Source organism: Mobula birostris, chromosome 10 (genome assembly GCF_030028105.1).
Source record: "Mobula birostris isolate sMobBir1 chromosome 10, sMobBir1.hap1, whole genome shotgun sequence".
NCBI classification, from domain to species: Eukaryota; Metazoa; Chordata; class Chondrichthyes; order Myliobatiformes; family Myliobatidae; genus Mobula; species Mobula birostris.
In genome coordinates this window covers 81258530-81278942 of record NC_092379.1, presented here as the reverse complement: position 1 = coordinate 81278942, position 20413 = coordinate 81258530, and the positions used below count along the sequence as shown (strand labels likewise).

General features: G+C 37.6%; 1 protein-coding gene across 1 annotated transcript; it reads left to right on the top strand.

Annotated features, from left to right (window-relative positions):
• Window positions 1–828: 828 nt before the first annotated feature.
• LOC140203710 (protocadherin-20-like) lies at window positions 829–3372 on the top strand. The gene has a single exon (XM_072269750.1). The coding sequence runs from the start codon at window positions 829–831 to the stop codon at window positions 3370–3372; it is 2544 nt and encodes an 847-aa protein (XP_072125851.1).
• Window positions 3373–20413: the final 17041 nt, after the last annotated feature.

Below are 20413 nucleotides of genomic sequence, written 5' to 3'. Positions count from 1 at the left end.
TGAGTATTTGCTCACCAATTCCAACTTCTCCTGTTTGAACCAACAACTCAGCTCAGAAACAAATCTAGTAAATATTGATTTCAATATCTGCAAATTAATTACAGTACATATATCCTTCAATACCAAAGTCTAAATTGGATGCAATGTTCACACTATCTCACCAAAGTTCCATATAACTGCAATTCTTTGTAATTGTAACAAAATATGACCTATAATTTGCAGCTATGTTTGTTTTTCATATGTGAAACACTTTTATGCACCAGAACCCCCCTACACATTTTCCAGTTTATCACAAATCTAAGTGTGTCCTGTTTGCTACTGATATTTTTAAACTTATTTTTTCTCTTTTACCTTTGTGACCCATTTGCCATCTTCTAATTTGTTTGTTTGCCCATCTATACATGTCCTCTTCATAGAATATTTTCCCACCCGGTTTTGTATTATCAAAAAATATGGGTGCAATATATTGCATCTTGCCCATTCACTCAGGCCAGTAATAAAGACTGTAATGTTATTTGAATTGTCTGCTCTTTGAAGGTGACAACTAGGGAAATAATCTGGTAAAGAAACTTTGTCGTCATTTAACCTTCCTAAACCACAATGGTTAAATGGATGCTCATTCTATCTGAGGTAACATTGATTTTTTTTCCTTTGAAGTATAAAATTCACAACCAAAAGAAGCTACAAAAACAAAGACAGCAAGTTTTGTTATGTTTAAAATCAAATATGGAGAATTCACATTAAATATATATTTTCATCACAACAAGTAACCGTTCTTTTGTTTTACAGAAATGTATCTACATTCTTTTGATATTGTTCTTCCACAAGATGCCAAGCTACCTGTCCACAGAATATGAATACAAAGTACAAGAGAATGAGGATGAAGGAGTGTTCATTGGAAATATAGCTAATGATACAGGTTTAGCAATGAATACAGAATGTAATTCACTGGCTTATAAGTTCATGAAGGAAATGGAATATGTCATGCTGAAGAATGGGAGTGGGGAGCTGTATACAACAAAACAGAGAATCGACAGGGAAACATTATGTCCTGTTGAGTTCCATGGTAGTCCTTGTACCCAGGAAGTTAATGTAGTTATACTATGTGCCAACCAATACCTGAAAATGGTGAAGGTTAAGATAGTCATTTTGGATGTCAATGATAATGCACCACATTTTGAAGAAGAAGTAATGAAGCTCTCTATTCCAGAGGATGTAGCTATAGGCACATCATTCGGAATAGATTACTTTGCCACTGACAAAGATGCCGGGATAAATGGCATTCAGAATTATTACCTTGAAAGCAGCCAAAATGTATTTGGTTTGAAAGATGGTGAAACACCATCCATTGTTGTCCTGCAGTCACTAGATAGGGAAATAAAGAATTTGTATGAGTTGAAACTTATGGCAGTAGATGGTGGCACTCCTCCCTTATCTGGATCGGCCACACTTCTGATCAACATCCAGGACATCAATGACAACTGCCCTGTTTTCAATATATCTGAGTTTGTAGTTCAGGTGCCTGAAAATATGTCTTCCAACAGCATGGTGACACAGCTTCACGCCATTGATGCAGATTTAGGACCCAATGCTGAAATCACCTATTCCTATGGCAACCGTGTGCAAGATACATCAAAGAAACTATTTAACTTGGATAGTGCCACTGGAGTTATCACATTTTCTGGAAATAAAAGCCCAGAGAAGCATCCTGAACACAAACTCACTATCTTAGCCAATGGTCCAGGATGCGCCCCAGCCATTGTTCAGATTACAGTGATCATCATTCATGGTAGCAAGTCTAGTCCGAAGCTGGAAATCAGCTACATCGCTAACCAGGCAAATGGTGTGATTTTCTTAAAGGAAACAGCACCTGAAAACACACCAATTGCTCTGCTGGAGGTAACTGACCCTGACCATTATCTGAAAGGTTCACTCTCCATCATTGGCAATGTTCCTTTTTATCTAAAACCATATGAGAGGTTGGGAAATAAACACTTGGTTATCACTTCAGAGCAGTTAGATTACGAGCTTGAGAACCAGTATGAAATCATTGTTAAGGCTGAAGATCCCCGAAACGTTCATCAACTAGCAATCCGTGTTCAGATTACTGATGAAAATGACAACTCTCCACAATTTCACCAAAGTTCATTTGAAACCTCGATCGAAGAAAATAATGTACCAGGAGCTTTATTGCTAAAGATTTTTGCAACTGATGCAGACAGTGGTCAAAATGGAAAAGTTGCTTACCTTCTGGGATCTGATGCTCCAAACATCTTTTCAATTGAACAGTTTACTGGGATTTTAACTGTGTCCACTTCTTTGGATAGAGAGAGAGAGGAATTGTACACATTTACTGTTTCGGCTATTGATCACGGAACCCCTCCGAGAAGGAAGAGTACAATTGTAATCATTCACGTCTTAGACCAAAATGATAATGTACCCTCTTTCTTCACTAATGACTATACTTTCTTTATACCAGAAAACTTCCTGAAACATGGAGAAATTGGAATTATCAATGTAACAGATTTGGATGCAGGTCTCAATGGTCTTGTTATTGTATCTATCCTGAATGGTAGTAATAATTTTTTAATGGACAACACCAGAGGAACTTTACACTGTAATTCTTCAGTGGACAGAGAGAAAAATACTATGCACGTGTTTTGGATTGAGGCCATTGACAGTGGACAACCATCCCTCTCTGCAACAGCAAAAATAACAGTGTTCATCCTGGATATAAATGATAATCCTCCCATTGTATTACTTCCTCAATCCAATACATCCTGGCTTCTTGTGCCACCTAGCACACCCCAAGGAGCCTCTGTGGCTGAGATTTATGCTGTTGACTATGACACTGGTATTAATGCTGTCATGACATATAATATCATTGGAAGAAATGGCCCAGCTCCTCACATATTTGGAATTAATACAGCTACAGGAAATATTACATTGCAGGAAAAATTATTGCATAAAGACTATGGCTTATATCAGCTACTGGTTAAAGTCAGCGACCTTGGGCAACCACAACCACTCTACTCCACGATAATGGTCAATTTATTTGTCAATGAGACTGTGAGCAACAAAAGTTACTTGGAGGCCTTGTTACACAGCCAAGCTGTTTTCACAGAAGAGAAACAGTCAGAACCAAATCCATGTCCCTTAATACAGACACCGGACTTTTCCTGTTCACCTCCTGTTATTCCCATTGCAGTCGCAATGATCGTTGTCTCTGTTATTTTCCTTACTATTGCTCTTTATATGCTTCTGAGCATGAGAAAGAAAAACAAAAGAAAAGAACTTTACAAAGATGCCCAAATACCATTAAAAATAAACCATGACTACTATACGAAAGACTGGAACGATGCACAATTATAATGCTGAATAGCTTGTTTAAAAACTACAGGACCAATCGCAATACTTTAACCAATAGCTATTTAGAAGGAATAAAAATAAGCCTTGTCAAGAACCATTCTTATTTTTCAGAAACAAATATATATATATATATATATAATCTTGTCTCCATCAAGTTGTGTGATAGCAAACACTTCACAAAGAGTGAATAAATACTAGAGAGAATGAGAATTTTGGCTGAAAATATGCACACTGATAATTTGAAGTTGAAGATAAAACTTATAACTGTATAGATCCTTCAATAAAAGGGGAATGAGGAATTAAATATAAAAATGTACAATCAGCATAGGTAGTTGAAAAACTAAATTAATTAGCCTTATTGTGAAATATAAACAGATGATGGGAGAAAAGCTTCTAATATTCTTCAACTTTACATTAATTCTTAGCATGACACCAAAAGCAAATGATCTATTAAAAATCATAAATTACATAACACTGCTAATTTTGCATTAACTTCAAATGTTCTAATTCTTTAGTTCATTCAGGAACAGTTGAATTTTTAGCAGTTTGATATTTCAAATTATGATTAAGATTCAAAGGATGAAGTCTGGTTTTCAATGGTTAAAGTTGTTTGCTTTATCTCCAAATTATAACAAACGGGGAACATTTGAAAGCCAAGGCGGCTTTACCTCACAAGGACAACTTTTGCTTCCCATTCCAAATGACTGAGCCAGTATTACTGGCTGGCCTCCCAGACAAAGTACATAATGATAGATATTATAGTGAATCTCGGGTTTGTGATTCCCAGGAAGTGCATCAATAGTGATCCCATGAGAGATTTAACTTCTATAAAAAATGGACTTAGGAACTTTGAAGATTTTCTTTAAATCACATGTGCCCATTTTTCTACACAGCAATTCCTAATTCAAGTGGAAAAAGCAATGATGGACACAGGTGAGTACATCAGGACCATTGTATCTCAACCGGCTACAGAGATGGATGTGTAGAGAGGGATCTGCATATACTATGCAATTAGTGCAGATAAAATCTATAGGAAACTAAATGTCATGGGTATAGATTCCTAAAAACACATCCCATTTGAAATTTTGCAATATATTGATCCCATACATTCAATCTCGTCCCGTTGTAGGGTACAAAGAGGTACCATATGTAAGTCACAATTAATAACATCACATCCGTACTCCTCTCACTCCACTCAAAATATAGGTTCTCCCTATACTTACCTTGGTCAGTGGCTCATTGCATGTAAGTCTCCGAACATTGATCTGTATTAAATGTATGGTATATACAGGATCTTACATACTGGTCCATGTTGGCAGCTCACCATGCAGACAACTTCACACTCTTACCTGTGGCAGATATTGCCTCCATTAAATTGCGTGTGCAAGAACCCATGTTTAATACACAATTTATAATCAGTCCCTGCACATTCAACCGTGTCATTCCTTCCCCATTTTTAAGATATCTGTAGATATTTAAACAGCTATACTTCCCTTAGTATTCAAATCTATTCTGAGCGTGCAAGAGAAATGGGATTGTGTAGACATGCAATTGCCACTTGACTCTGCAAGAAAACTCTGCTAGAAGCTCAGTTTGTAAATCGAATGATAACAAGAAGCAAACAAATCATTGAGATCAGGTCAGGTTATGGAACCTCATGTTTGTAACTTGCAAGGAAGAATGCAGCCCAGAAGAATTATTTCCTTCATGACATCTATGCCAAACACAGCACTAAAGATGGTTTGATACACGCTGAGTCTTTGCTGTAGTCAATCTTTACTTTTACTGTATGTAAAATGATTACATTGGTCCTGGATTGATTGATTAACAAAAGTACTTCATCACACTTCCAGCCACATCATACCTAAGAAAGCATTTTAGGAATCTGGTTTAAGCAGCATGGTAACTAAGCTGCCTTCACACTCAAGATGAAAATTTATGGTTCAAATCAGAATATAAATGAATTCCCTAATATTAAGTTTAAGCATTAGAGCAAAACATATCATTTGGAGAAAGATGCAATCTTTCCAGCAAAATCAAGTTTATATGAAGTAGGCCTCTGAGAAATAGAGATCAAGGTTAGTTTATGATTGCTATATTCCACGAACCAGAGGGAATTTGCATAACAATCAGGCTAAGAGACTCATCTCAATCAAACCAGAGCTATGAATATTTCTGTAAGTCTTCTTGTCACTTTCGACGACTCTCATCATAACAGTTAGTCCAGTAGATGCCAATGAACAAATATCTGTGCTTTAGTAAAATTATGACTAGTTTTTGTTCAGCCAACAATAATCAAATTTTAATGCTTCCTCTGTTTTAATGCTAAATATGGGACGTCCATGACTCGGCAAATCATTGAGAGCTAAAGTTGAATCGTGAAGTTCCTGATGTAAATATTGTAAGTACAGAATAAAAAATAGTAATACAATTTTAATGCTAGCATGTTGATGCATTTTATGTTCAAGTGCCTTCTGGAATTTGTAATTTCAAGACAGTTGGTACCAATTCAAATATTAGACACTAAAAGGTAGCAATTCCTGAATGATAGGTGGGCAAAATGTGAGCTGGATCCATGAGAATTCATTTATGCACATCACTATAGTCAAGTATATGTACTTACTAAGTAGCCATTCTACTATCAGCAAGAAAGTGAAAAGTTTAACTTCATAACATAGCACCATAAAAAAATCTGAAATTCCAGTTTCTACGTTGGGTATATCATAAGTGAGAACAAAGATAACAAAGGATTTCAACTTTTGAGTTCTGAGATATGCACTACAGTAAATGATAAAGTTTGTAAATTTCTGCATATATTTTGCATGGAATATGATTTGTGTTTTGAGATGAATAAATTGTCAGCTGTTCTATTACTCAAGTCTCAAGTTAATATGAAATGTTAACCAGTTAGATTACATCTATGGAGGGAGAAACAGTTAATATTTCAGGTCAAGCACTTACGTTAGGTGGGAGTTTCCATAGATGAAGCCCCATTTGTTAGTTTTTCAATCATTTTCTGTTTATATCTCTGCATTCTACTGAGTAAGGTCAGGGGGAACTAAGGCTCATTGACTGCTTATTCTGGTGCTGGAATATTAAAGGCATGTTCTAGAACAGAAGAGTGGTGAGCAAAGAGGAAAATGGATACAAAATTATCCAACCTAAAGTAGAACATGAAGATGAAAAAGCATAAAAATGTAATCACTTAGCTGAGGTGAAAATACAGCAAATTCTTTCACTTCAGCCACAGTATAAAATGCAAATAATGGAGGATACAGAAGCATCACAATATATTCACTTTTTGCTTCATGCAAATTCCTACAAAATCAATGGAAAATCAAACATACAGTTACAAGACAAGGAAAAAAAAACACTAGGAAATACAATTCAACTTACCTGAAGTGATCAAAATTAATTTCATAAATTTAATTAGTAGTATTTAGTGTCCACCTCTATTCTTTATTCCAAACAGATCCAAGTGTCATTTAAATGAACCCAAGATTTTTTTTAAATAATATTTTAGAGGGTAACAAACAACACCCCTGAGGTAAATGAATTACTTTTGAAATTTCCTTTTATGGGAATTTTTATATTTATCCAAAGAACCTTTGACCTGTGTTGAAAACATGGAAGCCATTGACGATTGTATTCGCCGTGGATTTTGGGAGGTTTATGCCTTCTTCCACCTACATTATAGAGGGCAAGTAGTAAATCCCCACTGTAATTTATCTCACTGATTTTTAGCTTGCAAAAGCTTTTTTCTTTTTTTTTCCGCTATGTCAAGTGCCATAGCCAAGCTGCTGAAATCCTAATGAATTACTTGCCATCACTGATAAGTTCTCTAATGTCTGCAAGTAGCATCACAGGTTAAAGTGATCGTTTTTGAATTCAACAAGTATATTAACTTCAGTGAAAAAGAAGTTAACTTGAATTCATTTTATAATTCAATCAAAAACTTTCCACTTTTGGAAGCAGCTTTTCATTTTCTCAAAATAAAAACATTTTGAAGATTTTACCACCTCACAAAATTTTGAAACCTTTAAGAGTTCTTTTTCCTCCTTCACAACTTAGTAAAGAAAACTGTTAGATGAGCACTTCTTTTAAAACAAACTGAACTTATCCAGCCTGTCTTCATAACTAAAGTCCCTCTGTACAGATAACTTTCCAGTAAGTAAACCACCTAAGTACCTGAAGTTACCATATGCTCCTTTGAATTGCTATTCAAAAAAAGACAAGGAAAAAGCTACACATGACATACCCTTTATTAAAAGCAGTCAACAAGAATTTATCAGCAATAATGTTAGAAAAGAAATACCACATGGTGCACAAAGTTCCTAATGGTACATACAGAGAATATATACAACAGCGCTTTCCATTTAAAAAGATTAACAGTTATACAAATAATTACTTACATAAATATAAAATCATACAATTAATTGATTAATTATAAAGATACAGTTGAATTTATTGCTCTGGATTAGTTATATTACTATCCTTAGAATGGCCTAAAATCACTTTACCAACCAGATTCATGAAGAATTAATTGATACTCTGACTTTTTTATTTATAATATACCATGTCCTAAACATTAATCGTAACTCCAGGCTTAACATAGACCAATACACCCAATCTACCAATATAGCCATTATGATTCCAATATTTCCACAGATACCACTAGCTCAATAATGGCATTTTCTAAGTCGAACTTTTCTTACAACTCCTGTATCTATGCCATTGCAGGTACTGTCTCGTACCTTGACTTTCAGTTTAACTACCTATAGTCACGAGGTAGCATAGCGATTAGCACGATGCTGCTAAAGCTTGGGCCGTCAGAGTTTGGAGTTCAATTCAAGCAACCTCTGTGCATCCTCCCCATGGAATGTGTGGACTTCTCTCAAGATATTCTGGTTTCCTCCCACAGTCCAAAGTTGTACTGGGTAGGTTAATTAGCCATTGTAAATTGTCCCGTGATTCAATGTTCCCTCTAATTTCTAATGACCTGTGTGTGTAAAAAACTTGTACTGTGCAATTTTTTGCCCAGTGACAGCAACATGTGCACATAGAATGATTTCATCTATACAAACTATATAAATAAGCCAGTTCTAAAATTTGCAGACAAAATCATCGCAAACTCTACATCGCCAACATCATTCGCATCAGAAATCGGAAAAGGAAATGTGATTGTGTACATTCGTGAAGTACACTTAACGTGCCAACGAGGTAGTGGGTGACAACCTTTTGGGTGCAATTCTGATTCCTTTATGCACTAGTAGCAAAAGATGTCTGTGTGTGCAAGCTCAGAGGGACCATTGCCGTGATTAGGTTCGGGTTAAATTGGGGTTGTCAGGGGTTGCTGGGCTGGCAAAGCTTGAAGGGATGGAATGGCCTAGTCTGCACTGTGTCGTGAAATAAAATAAATTCCAATGCTCCTTCCAGTGAATCAAAGCTATTAATGCATTTGAATTTCCTGCTCTGGATTATGTCTAATATTTACCTTTTGCTCATCTTAGTAGTCTCTGTTAGTGCACTTTAGCTACACTCTATTGAATCAACATCAGTTAATCCAAGCCCAATGTAACAAAAGATCCACAGCATCACAATATGATTTTTCCCCAAGGAATCCACTTCAGCCTGCACGTGATTCAATCTATTTAGTAACTCCAGGAACAACCCAGTAGACACTACACAAATTTAAGGTCATGGAGTCAAAAGTGAGCTCCTCGACCCAGTGGTCCATGAGACCAAGATTCCCATATAATCTAGTCCATTTCCTGCATTTGGTCCAGTGCCTTAGAATGCACATATCCAAATACTTTTTAAATGCTGTTAATATACCAGCTTCAAATGCTTTCTATGGAAGCTTATTCTATAAGACCATAAGATATAGGAGCAGAATTAAGCCACTCCATTGTAGCTGATCTCAGATCCTACTCAACCCCATACAGCTGTCCTCTCACCATCTCTTTTGATACCTTGACCAATCAGGAAATTATCAACTTCCGCCTTAAATACACCCACAGAATTGGCCTCCACCACAGTCTGTGGCACTACTCTCTGGTTGAAAAATTCCTCTTTACCTCTGTTCTAAAAGGTTGCCCCTCATTTTGAGGCTGTGCTCTCTAGTTCTGGATACCCCGACCACAGCAAACATCCCCTCCATATCCACCATATCTAGTCCTTTCAATATTTGGTAGTTTTCAATGAGATCCACATCCCGCCCCCAATATTCTTCTAAATTCCATTGAGTCCAGGCCGAGAGCTGCCAAACACTCTTCATATGTTAACTCCTTCATTCCGGGAATCATCCTCATGAACCTCCTCTGGATTCTCTCCAATGACAAAACATCCTTTCTGAGATATGGGGCCCAAAACTGTTGACAATACTCCAAGTCCAGCCTGACTAGTGTCTTATAAAGGCTCAGCATTATCTCCTTGCTTTTACATTCTATTCCTCTTGAAAAATATGTTAACATTGCATTTGCCTTCTTTACCACAGACTCAACCTGTAAATTAACCTTCTGGGAGTTTTGCATAAATCCACCTAGGTTCCTCTGCATCTCTAATGTTTGAACCTTTTCCCCATTTAGAGAATGGTCAACACTATAGTTCCTTTTACCAAAATGCATTTCCCAACACTGTTTTCCATCTGCCAAATTTTTGCCCATTCTTCCTATCTGTCGAAGTCCTGCTGCAATCGCATTACTTCCTCAGCACTACCTACCCTTCCACTTAGCTTTCACAAACTTTCACAAAAATCATCCACAAACATTGCCACAGACACAACAATTCCATTATCCAAATCATTGACAAACAATGGGAAAAGTAGCAGTCCAAATACTGACCCCTGAAGAACACCATGTACTGGCCATTTTCCAGCTGAAATATTTGCTCCTCAGGTTCCTAGTAATTCTCTCCCACTCACACTAAACCTATGTTCTTCTGTTCTTGCTTCTCCAAACCTGGGAAAAAGGTTAAGTGCCTTGATCTTCATGATTATATACAAAGACTAACCCTCATTCTCTTATGCTCTGTAGAAAACAGTTCCAATATGGTCATGCAACACACATAAAAGTTGCTGGTGAACGCAGCAGGCCAGGCAGCATCTCTAGGAAAAGGTACAGTCGACGTTTCAGGCCAAGACCCTTCGTCAGGACTAACTGAAAGAAGAGCTAGTAAGAGGAGTAAGAGGTCCAATATGGTCATACTCTCTTCAATACTCAGTCTTCGGAGTCCCAGCAATATCCTCACAGATCTTCTTTGCACTTAATAACTTGTATCTTCTCGTCTACTATTTTATCATTTCATTTGAATGAAACAGCCTCACCACAACACCCCGTCCTGAGATTCTAACCTTCCACTTTATCATTGGATGCTAGCATTGGTACAACAAATCACTGTGACATTTTAGTACACAGTATCAATTTTCTAGTATAATGCAAACAACAAATACACTTATGCAAGTGTTCTCTGTGTGCTGTTTGCACATTGTCCTGTGACTTATCCCTGGTGTGAATAGTATGCAGGATATCCAGAGAATCACTGGTGATAGGCATGTAAGAAGATAACAAAAACAAAATGGTGGAGGAACTTAGCAGGTCAGGCATCATACATGGACATGAAAAACAGTCGATATTTTGGGTCAAGGCCATTCTTCAGGACTGGAATGGTAGGGGGAAGATGCCAGAATTAAAAGGAGGTGGGAGATCAAGAAGGATAGCTAGAAGATGAAGCAAGGTGGGTGGAAAAGGTAAAAGGTTAGAGAGGAACGAATCTGATATGACAGCAGAGTGGACCATAGGAGAAAGGGAAGAAGGAGGGTCGCCAGGGCAAGGTGATAGGTAGGCGAGAAGAAGCAAGAGGCCAGAATGAGGAATAGAAGAAGAGAGGAGGGACAGTGAAATTTTTTTACCAGAAGGAGAAATTACTGTTCTTGACATCAGGTAGGAGGCTACCCAAATGGAATATAACATGTTGCTCCTCCATCCTGGGGAGGCCATGGACTGACATGTCAGAATGGGAATGAGAATTGGAATTAAAATTTTGGGCCAGAAAGCAGATTCGCTTTTGGCAGATGGAGCAGAAGTGCTCAACAAAGCAGTCACCCAATTTATGATGGGTCTCACCAATGCTGAAAGGACCACATTGGGACCAATAGATTCACAAGTAAAGTGTTGCCTCACCTGGAAGGATTATTTGGGGTCCTGAATGGAGGTGAGAAAGGCAGTCAATGGGTAAGAGTAGCAGCTTGGCTGCTTGCAGGGGAAAACTGCCAGAAGGAAGATTAGTGGGGAGGGACGAATGGACAAATGGATCACAGTAGAAGTGATCCCTGCAGAAAGTAGAGAGTGGAGGGAGGTAAGGATGTGTTTGGTAGTAGAATCCCTTTGGAGAAGGCAGATGTTGTGAAGGATGATATGTTGGATGCAAAGGCTCATGGGGTGGTAAGGACAAGAGGAGCTCTATCATTGTTAAGGCAGTGGGAAGATGGGTGAGCGTGGATGTCTGGGATGTATACATATATACACAGTCATTTACAATTTTCTTCTTTGTTGGGCACGTGGCCAAGTGGTTAAGGCGTTCATCTAGTTACCTCAAGGTTGCTAGTTCGAGCCTCAGCTGTGGCAGCATGTTTGTGCCCTTGAGCAAGGCACTTAATCACACATTGCTCTAGTCTGTGCAAGGAGTGGCGCCCCACACAAACTTTCAATCTGTGCCTTGTAAGGCATGAAAATGTCCGACACAGGCCTCTCACGGTCTGAGTCGACGTTACCTTCTCTGTATATTGCATTGTATTGTTCTGTATTGTACAACACATTGTTTTGCATTGTACCGCTGCCTCAAAGTTAACTAATTTCACAACATATGCTGATGATATTAAATCTGATTCTGAACTGTAGTGAATATAGACTTTTTTGTATTAGTATGGTGTAAGACAAGTATCAAGGGTGGGGCTGCACCAAGTACATTTTTAAATGAAGATGGTGAAATCTTAACCAACTATAGCTGGTACAAAAATATTTTAAAAATTAAGCACATGGTACACATTGTTCTTAAAGGCACATGCACACTCAAAATACATAGCACACCCTTTCGATGGACTTTCTTAAATTATCCACTGCATGCTTATCCAAAAGACAGTCTGTCAGGAGCTGTGAATCACATTAACCAGTGTGTATCCTATCCTCAATACTGTCAATGAAATCCGCACTGTCATTTTTCAAGAAAGGCACTAGCAGTGTTGAAAATGTGAAATGAATATCTCCATATTTACTTAATCGCACTGTCTTGATATGAGTTGATTTATTTATATTTTTCTCTATGCTTTCAAACACATGAATCCTGACAGCAAAAGTCCAGATTCAAGTCCAATTTCAGGATAGCTTTTTACCAAGGTCTCAATAATCTGGTTGAGCAACCATATTTCTTTTTTTCCAATACTGGAAGTGGGTGAAAAGAAGATAGTTCTAACTGACAGCGTGCTTCTTTCAGATTTAACCATCTATTTACATGAGTAAGATGAATGACTTTCATTTGACCTGAGGATCTGACCAAGAAAAAATGTGTTTAATTAACTAAACTAATTAAAGCCAGTTGCCTTAAAGGAGTTGATTAAATTATAAGCAGTTGCTTTAAAGGCATTTGCCTTGAAATTGTTTTAGTCCTTAATAGGGCCATTGCATTGAAAGCTAATGATAGTTTTTATTGAAGACTTCAAGCTCTACTGAAGATAACTTAAGTTAACCTTTGCATGTAATTTCTCTGCAGACCATGTCAAAGAAGACTGACTAAATGACTTTGTATAGAAAGTTGGGGTGAGAGAAAGGTCATGATCAGGGCCCTTTAATTGCTTACGATAACTGTTATTAGGTGGAAAGCTAGTAGGAAGTGGTTGAGGAGGTGAGACACGAGCAGGGTGATCAAAAGGGCTGATAATTAAGTGGATTTATCAATCAGCTGATATTTAGGCTAATTAGTGTGGTAAGGAGTAGGGCTTTAGATGTTGAGCAATGAATTCAATGAATCAGGGAAATTACTTTGAAGTTGAAAGTCCATGGGAGAGGAAGTAATTAATGCAACTTATATAAGTTGAGTTCCAACTTAGAGTAAATATATTTTCATAGAAATTCCCAACTGAGGATGTAATGGGGACCGTGGTTGAATTTCCATGGCAACATTCCAAAAGTAACAAGCAGGGTGGACAAAGGAGAGGCAGTGGATATCAGTTATGTGGATTTTCAGAAGGCATTTGATATGGTAACATACATGAGGTGGCTTAACAAGATAAGATCTTATTGCATTACGGGAAAGATACTGGCATGGATGACAGAATGGCTGGCAGGAAGAAGGTAGTGAATGGGAACAAAAGGGACCTTTTCTGGTTGGTTGAAAGTGACTAGTGGTGTTCCTCAGGAGTCAGATTTGGAGTAACTACTTTTTGCATTGTTTGTCAATGATTTGGATAATGGAACTGATGGCTCTGTGGCAAAGTTTGCAGATGATATGAAGCTAGGTAGAGGGGTAGGTTGTGCTGAGGAACCAATGCAATTGCAGCAGGATTTAAATAAATTGGAAGAATTGACAAAAAAGTGGCAGCTGGAATACAGTTTTGGGAAATGTACGATAATGCATTTTGGTAAAAGGAACAATAGTGCAGACTATTATCTAAATGGGGAGAAGGTTTAAACATCAGAGGTGCCAAGGGATTTAGGAGTCCTCGTGCAAGACTGCCAGAAGGTCAATTTACAAGTTGGGTCTGTGGTAAAGAAGGCAAATGTAATGTTGGCATTTATTTCAAGGAGAATAGAAAGTAAAAGCAAGGAGATAACGCTGAGCTGTTATAATACACATGTCAACAGATTTGGGCCCATATCTCAGAAAGGATGTGTTGTCATTGGAGAGAGTCCAGAGGAGGTTCATGAAGGTGATTCTGGAAAAGAAGGGGTTAGCATATGAGGAGCATTTGTCAGCTTTAGGCCTGCACTCACTGGAATTTAGAAGAATATGGGGAGGGGGAATCTCATTGAAACCTACCGAATGTTGTTGAAAGAACTAGATAGGGTGGATGTGGAGAGGATGTTTCCTATGGTGGGGGTATCCATAAACTAGAGGGTACAAACTCAACTGAGGGGCAACTTTTTGGAGCAGAGGTAAGGAGGAATTTTTTTAGCCAGCCAGTAGTGTCACAGACTGCAGTGGAAGCCAAGTCCGTGAGTATACTTAAGGCAGAAGTTGATAGTTCCCTGATCAGTCATGGCATGAAAGGATATGGCGAGAAGGTGGGTGTATGGAGTTGAGTCGGATCGGGATCAGCATGATGGAATGGCGGAGCAGACTCAATAAGCTGAATGGCCCAGTTCTGCTCCTATGTCTTATGAACTTATGATCTAAAATTAAATACATTAACAATGGTCATTCTAGCTGTAACATGCTGTAAGGTTTCACTGCTAATGTAATGGTTTCTCTGTAGCAGCAATGTTTAGGTTATGACTAGAGATAACGGGGTTTGGAATGCTGGGGCTATCTAATGAGAGGAATGTTGCTTTTTCTTGTGAGTCTGGAAGAGAGATTTTCGTGGTCTTTTGCTGGGGAGAGATGAGGAGTGAAGATGTGAAATGGAGAGAGTTGGTAGACCGCCAGATAGAGTGGACTTAGAGCGAGGGTCCGAAGGTCAGCAATGATCGGAGGAAGTCGATGGTGGACAACCAGCTTATCAGTGAGCTCCAACATTGCGCAATAGACTTTCATGAGAATGGACCCTTCTCTTTTTTTTGTTTTCTTCACTAACCATTTAGTCAAAGTAAGAATTATAAAGCTCAATCGTTTAATCACATATTGTGTACTGTTTGTTATTTTGTGTTACTGATTTGTAAGAGGGGACACATCGCACAGCATCCACCCAAATGAGATTTCTTAAGTTTGGCTGGGCTGGGGGCTATCACCCCTTACATTAAGCTGCTAGCCAAAGCAAGAGTTATATGACCATCTTAAGTTATGAGATAAAGTAAAATTTGACACAATACTATTCATGAAATCAACATTTATAGGTATTAAATATTAATGTATTAACATAATATGCTGCATTCAGAATATCAATCATTTTCACAATGTCTTCCAGACAGTCTGCTGGAGGATCTCATTGGGATAGAACACATCAGACAGTCCACTGGAGGAGCTCAGGGGGATCAATCTTTTCTGAGGTGTTTTGTGGCAAAGTGGTACTTGAGCATCTTTTTTCAATATTACATTCTCTGCAGGAAACCTGGGATATGTCTGAGCAGGTAAAACCACAACTTATCATTTCACCCCATCAAATTGCGAATGTTCACTGAATTATGCAGCGTCTGAAAGAAGTTGCAGTTTCATTATTTAATACATTGTGAAGTTATGTACATAAAGTGAATGAAAACTAAGAGAGTAAGTAAACAAAAGTATGTTAATAAATCAACCATCCCTAAATTCTGAATGAATGAGGCATCACATGTTCACTTTTTCAGTGCCAGATAAGCAGATCCCAAGCATTTTAATAGTGTTTCAAAGGAAAACTTGCATTTACGTGGGACCTACCATGCAGTAAGTTTATCCTAAAGGACTTTACAGGCAATGGAGCATTTTGGAAAAGCACTGACTGCGATAATGCAGGGGAGCAAAATTAGTAAGGCAGCCAATTTGTAAATAACAAGTTCTCACACTTAGTGATAAATCAGTTCATGTGCTTTTGGAAGTGTTGACTAAGTGATAACTATTACCTTTTACACTGAGAATAGATTTTTTTCTCTTTGTCATTCTACTGTTTATTATTTGATTAGCTGAGAAGCTTCATTTTAATATCTGATGAAAAATGCCACCTCTGACTGCAGAGCATTTCCTCTGTATTATAATGAGTGTCGTGTTGGTGTTTCTGTCCTTAGAGTGGGTCTTCCATCCCAAACTTGCACCTTGACTTAAAAATGATAACAAATTAGGAATGATTATATCATTAGTAATTTATTTGCACCTGAATGTGTAAATTCTCACTTTCATAACTTAACTGTGTAATTATTTATCTGAATATTAAACCAGCAGTAAAATCAAGATTATTTAGTGTCATTTCCTGTATACAAATGTAAGGAGAATGAACTAATTGTTACTTTGGATCAGATGCAGTACAAAAAAAACACAAAAAGTACTGAACAGAATAATAAAACACAATTTAAATGTAAATACATATAGTGTACACAGATTATATGTCCATATAATGATAGGTGTGCATACTGTAAATATGGAATACAAGTGAAAAACTCATGCAAGGTGGTTAATAGCACAGTAACCTGCTAATTTCTATCTTTAATTGCACATTTACCAGCAATAAAAGCTGTAGTCAAAATTGCTGAGTGCAAAGTCCCAATAACCTCAATTATTCCATACATAGAATTCTAAAATTGGGCATTAGATCATTACTGAAGCTACCTCGATTGTGCATAACTCAATTCTAAGGATTTTTTCACTGATTCTTCTCTAATTTTCACTGCACGCACACACACACTGTTCCCCACCATCCTTACACACACACACAATATTTATTTCCCTTTATCACCTTCCTCATTTAGTATATTCCAAAGCTAGTAGCCATCCCTCTCTCCCTAGTTCCATCCTGATTATTTAAGCCTGCTTCTATCTATCATCTACCCACCTCTCCCAACTCCCCCCTCACCCTCTTCAACTAGGCTTGATCTGCTTGTCATCCTTCAGTCACTCCCTTTAGTTCACCTACTTGACCTCGTCCCACCACTCTCCAACTCCTTTTTATACTGTTTATCAATCCTCTCCATTCTGTTCTGACCCAAAATATCAATAATCCCTTTACCCCCACAGATGCTGCTCAGCCTGCTGAGTTCCAGCAGCTGATTTTTTTTTTGTTTTTCCAGATTCTAGGATCTGCATTCTCTTAAATCTGTCCTTAATAGAAATGGTTCAGCTTTTAGATCTTCATTTCTCATTTATGAACTGAAAACCAGAAAATACTGAAGAGAGCAATGAATGTTGTAAAGGATTCTGCTCCTCATTCTCTTTCTCTCACCTGACAAATTTTTGTACAAGTAATTTATTAGTTATATAGGATGTTTGTGCACCGACAAGGAAAGCAATTCATGCTTGTTAAATGCAGATTAAATTCTTGCTCTTGTTAAAGCTGCAGGAAGCATTTCACCTCAAGGAAATGTTGGAATGATCACATAATTAACATAATCACTTAATGTTTTACCTGCGCATCCTCTACAAGTGTGACAGCATAGAACTCCTTTAAATTATCCATTTAAAATTATCAGCGTGTCTTCTTTAAACGCTCTTATCTTTAAAGTGTGTTCATTTAATATGAGGGTCATAACACATTAGTGTGGGTTAAGTGAGGGGATTTAACCAGACAACTAATTTGAATTATTCTTAAGTGTCATCCTTCAAAGTTCGATTATAACATGGCTGTGCAAATCTGGTCAAAAACAGTCTATTAATTCTTATTCAGTAAGGTTATTCAAAATGCATAGATCATTCTCAATTTTCACAATACACTTTTAGCATGATGCTTATCGTCTATTGAATTAAGCAATATATAAATGCAGCTGCTGGGGTGGAAATACATCTCTACTAAAGGAGGTGTAAGGCACTCCTTCCTTCCACTAGCCTGCAGGTCACCCTAGGGCAAGGTCCAGCACCTACTTAGTCCCTGATCAGGTTCACATGAAGCAATGGAAGCAAGGTGGTGGATGATCATATGAGTAGCTGATACATATCACAAGTCCTGGTTATGTGACAACTGATGCCAGGCGGACAATCTCTGAAGAGTATTGATAATCGCTGGGGTCACCTGTCTTTTAAAGACATTGGCTAGAAGAAGGCAATGGCAAACCACTTGTGCAGGAAAAATTTGCCAAGAGCAATTATGGTCATGGGAACATGTTTGCTGATTCATATGACATGGTACAAGATGATGTACAGAATGTAAATATCATTTTAACATGATAAACATGGAATTGAGGAATCATATTATTGATATGGCACAAATGAAGGCCACTTTGCCATTAAACCTATGCTGGTTTATAATAGAGCAAGCCATTGTTCAATTCTCCAATTCCTTGATAGATGGTGAATACCAGATTTCATCTGAGGAAGGATTTTCTTCACATCACCCTTGGATCTTCTTTCCAAATTAAGTTTATGCTCTCCGGTCTGCAAGTCAGCTAACTAATAAGAGCACAATTACACTATTTACTACATCTAAAACAAGTGACCTAAGTCAAATTGCCTACTCATCTTCCTCCTCCATATAGAACATCCTCAGCTTTCCTGGTCTATCTTTATAGCTGCAATCCCTCAAACCTGGAACCATTCAGGTAAATCCTGCTTACAGTGTCACAGGACATTCACATCCTCCTTAACATTAGGTGACCAGCAATGAACACAATACTCCAGGTGGGGCCATCCACCATTTACATTGATTCAACATTTTATTGCTTATTCTGTGCATTTATCTGTGAATACCCTCTCACCCTCTCGACAAGCACTTTAATTTGTACACCAATACTTCCAGGTCTTCCATTCCACAACCTCATTATGTCAATATGTTTCTCTTTATTTTTTCTGCCAAAGATTATCACTGTACATTAAATTTCATGCAGTTTATTGCAATCCTTCTCACTGTTTGCAATATTTCTGCTTTGTATCATCTGCAGACATTGAAATTTTATTCTGCACCCCAAAGCCTAAGTCAAAATGCATGCCTCCCAGTACTGATCCCAAGTTTGTTCATGTGGTCCAAAACACACCAATTTACTGCTACTCTTCCTTTAGATCCATTTAATCTAAAAGATACGCTGAAAGCATTAAAATGGACCAAGTGGGAAAACTCTTCCGTGGAACATAAATGGCAATATATTCATAATTTGCAATAAACTTATTGAACTTTAGATTTCAATTATTTAGCAGAAAACATAACAGATAGTATATAGGTTGAAAGATAGTGCCACTGTTTCCAACAAAGTAACCTCAATGCTGCATATATTTTTGTAAACTCCAGAAACATAAATCATCAGAATATTAGCTTCTTATTCACTCAATTTTTGATCATTAAAAACAGCAAAAATTTCTTCTACTGCTTTCCATACTAGAGAGCAAAGGTCTGGTGAACATATGTTTCATGTAGATAATGCTTCCCTTAAGAAAGTTTGAAAGAAATCATTACACCAAAGTGAAAAGATTTATTTTAAATTCATATTATCTAAATAACTACTTCCAAATGCTCTGCCTTTCCCATTCAAACTGACGGATCTATTTGATAATTATTTATAATTGAGCTTAGTTCCAAAAAAACTGCTCCTTTTCCTGTTTAAACGGGCACATCAAACTTGGCATCTGTCATACAGCCATCATCAACATTGTATCAGACTCAGTAATATTCCATGACTATAGGTTATCTCAGCACACTTGCATTCATCATCAGTAATAATGACAGAGTTGTGTAACAAGTTGACAAAACTGAGTTATGGATTTTTTTTTGTGAAAAATGAAATTTGCCTTCTGCTTTAATCAATCCAGGAAAGTGATGGAGAATGTTTTGATGATTTCTTGCAACCTGTTAACTCATTTCAGGTTTCACCACTTCCAGGCCAGTTAGTGTGGAGCAGATGGGATGAGAGAGAGAACCTGTATGAGATACCGAAGTGCTGGGTTTTGGACTGTAGTTTGAGAGATTCTGGATCAGTGGCTTTTTGGTGTTTCTGCTGTTGCTTGCATGGTGGGAAGAGGTCAGAGCTTCTGCTGGTGTGAGTGTGGGTAGTGGGAGGCTCAATAATTTTACTGATGCTTGTGTGAAGGGAGGGGGCTTCAGATCTTCAAGGATTCTATCGTTCTATTGTGTTTCTTTGTTTCATGAATGTCTGTAAAGTGGACAAATTTCAAGTTGTGTACATGATACATACTCTGATGTTAAATGTACTTTGAAACTTTTGAAATTTGTTGGAGGTATTCTGAATAAAATTGCTGCAAATGTAGAACACCTGTCAGCAAATTTGGT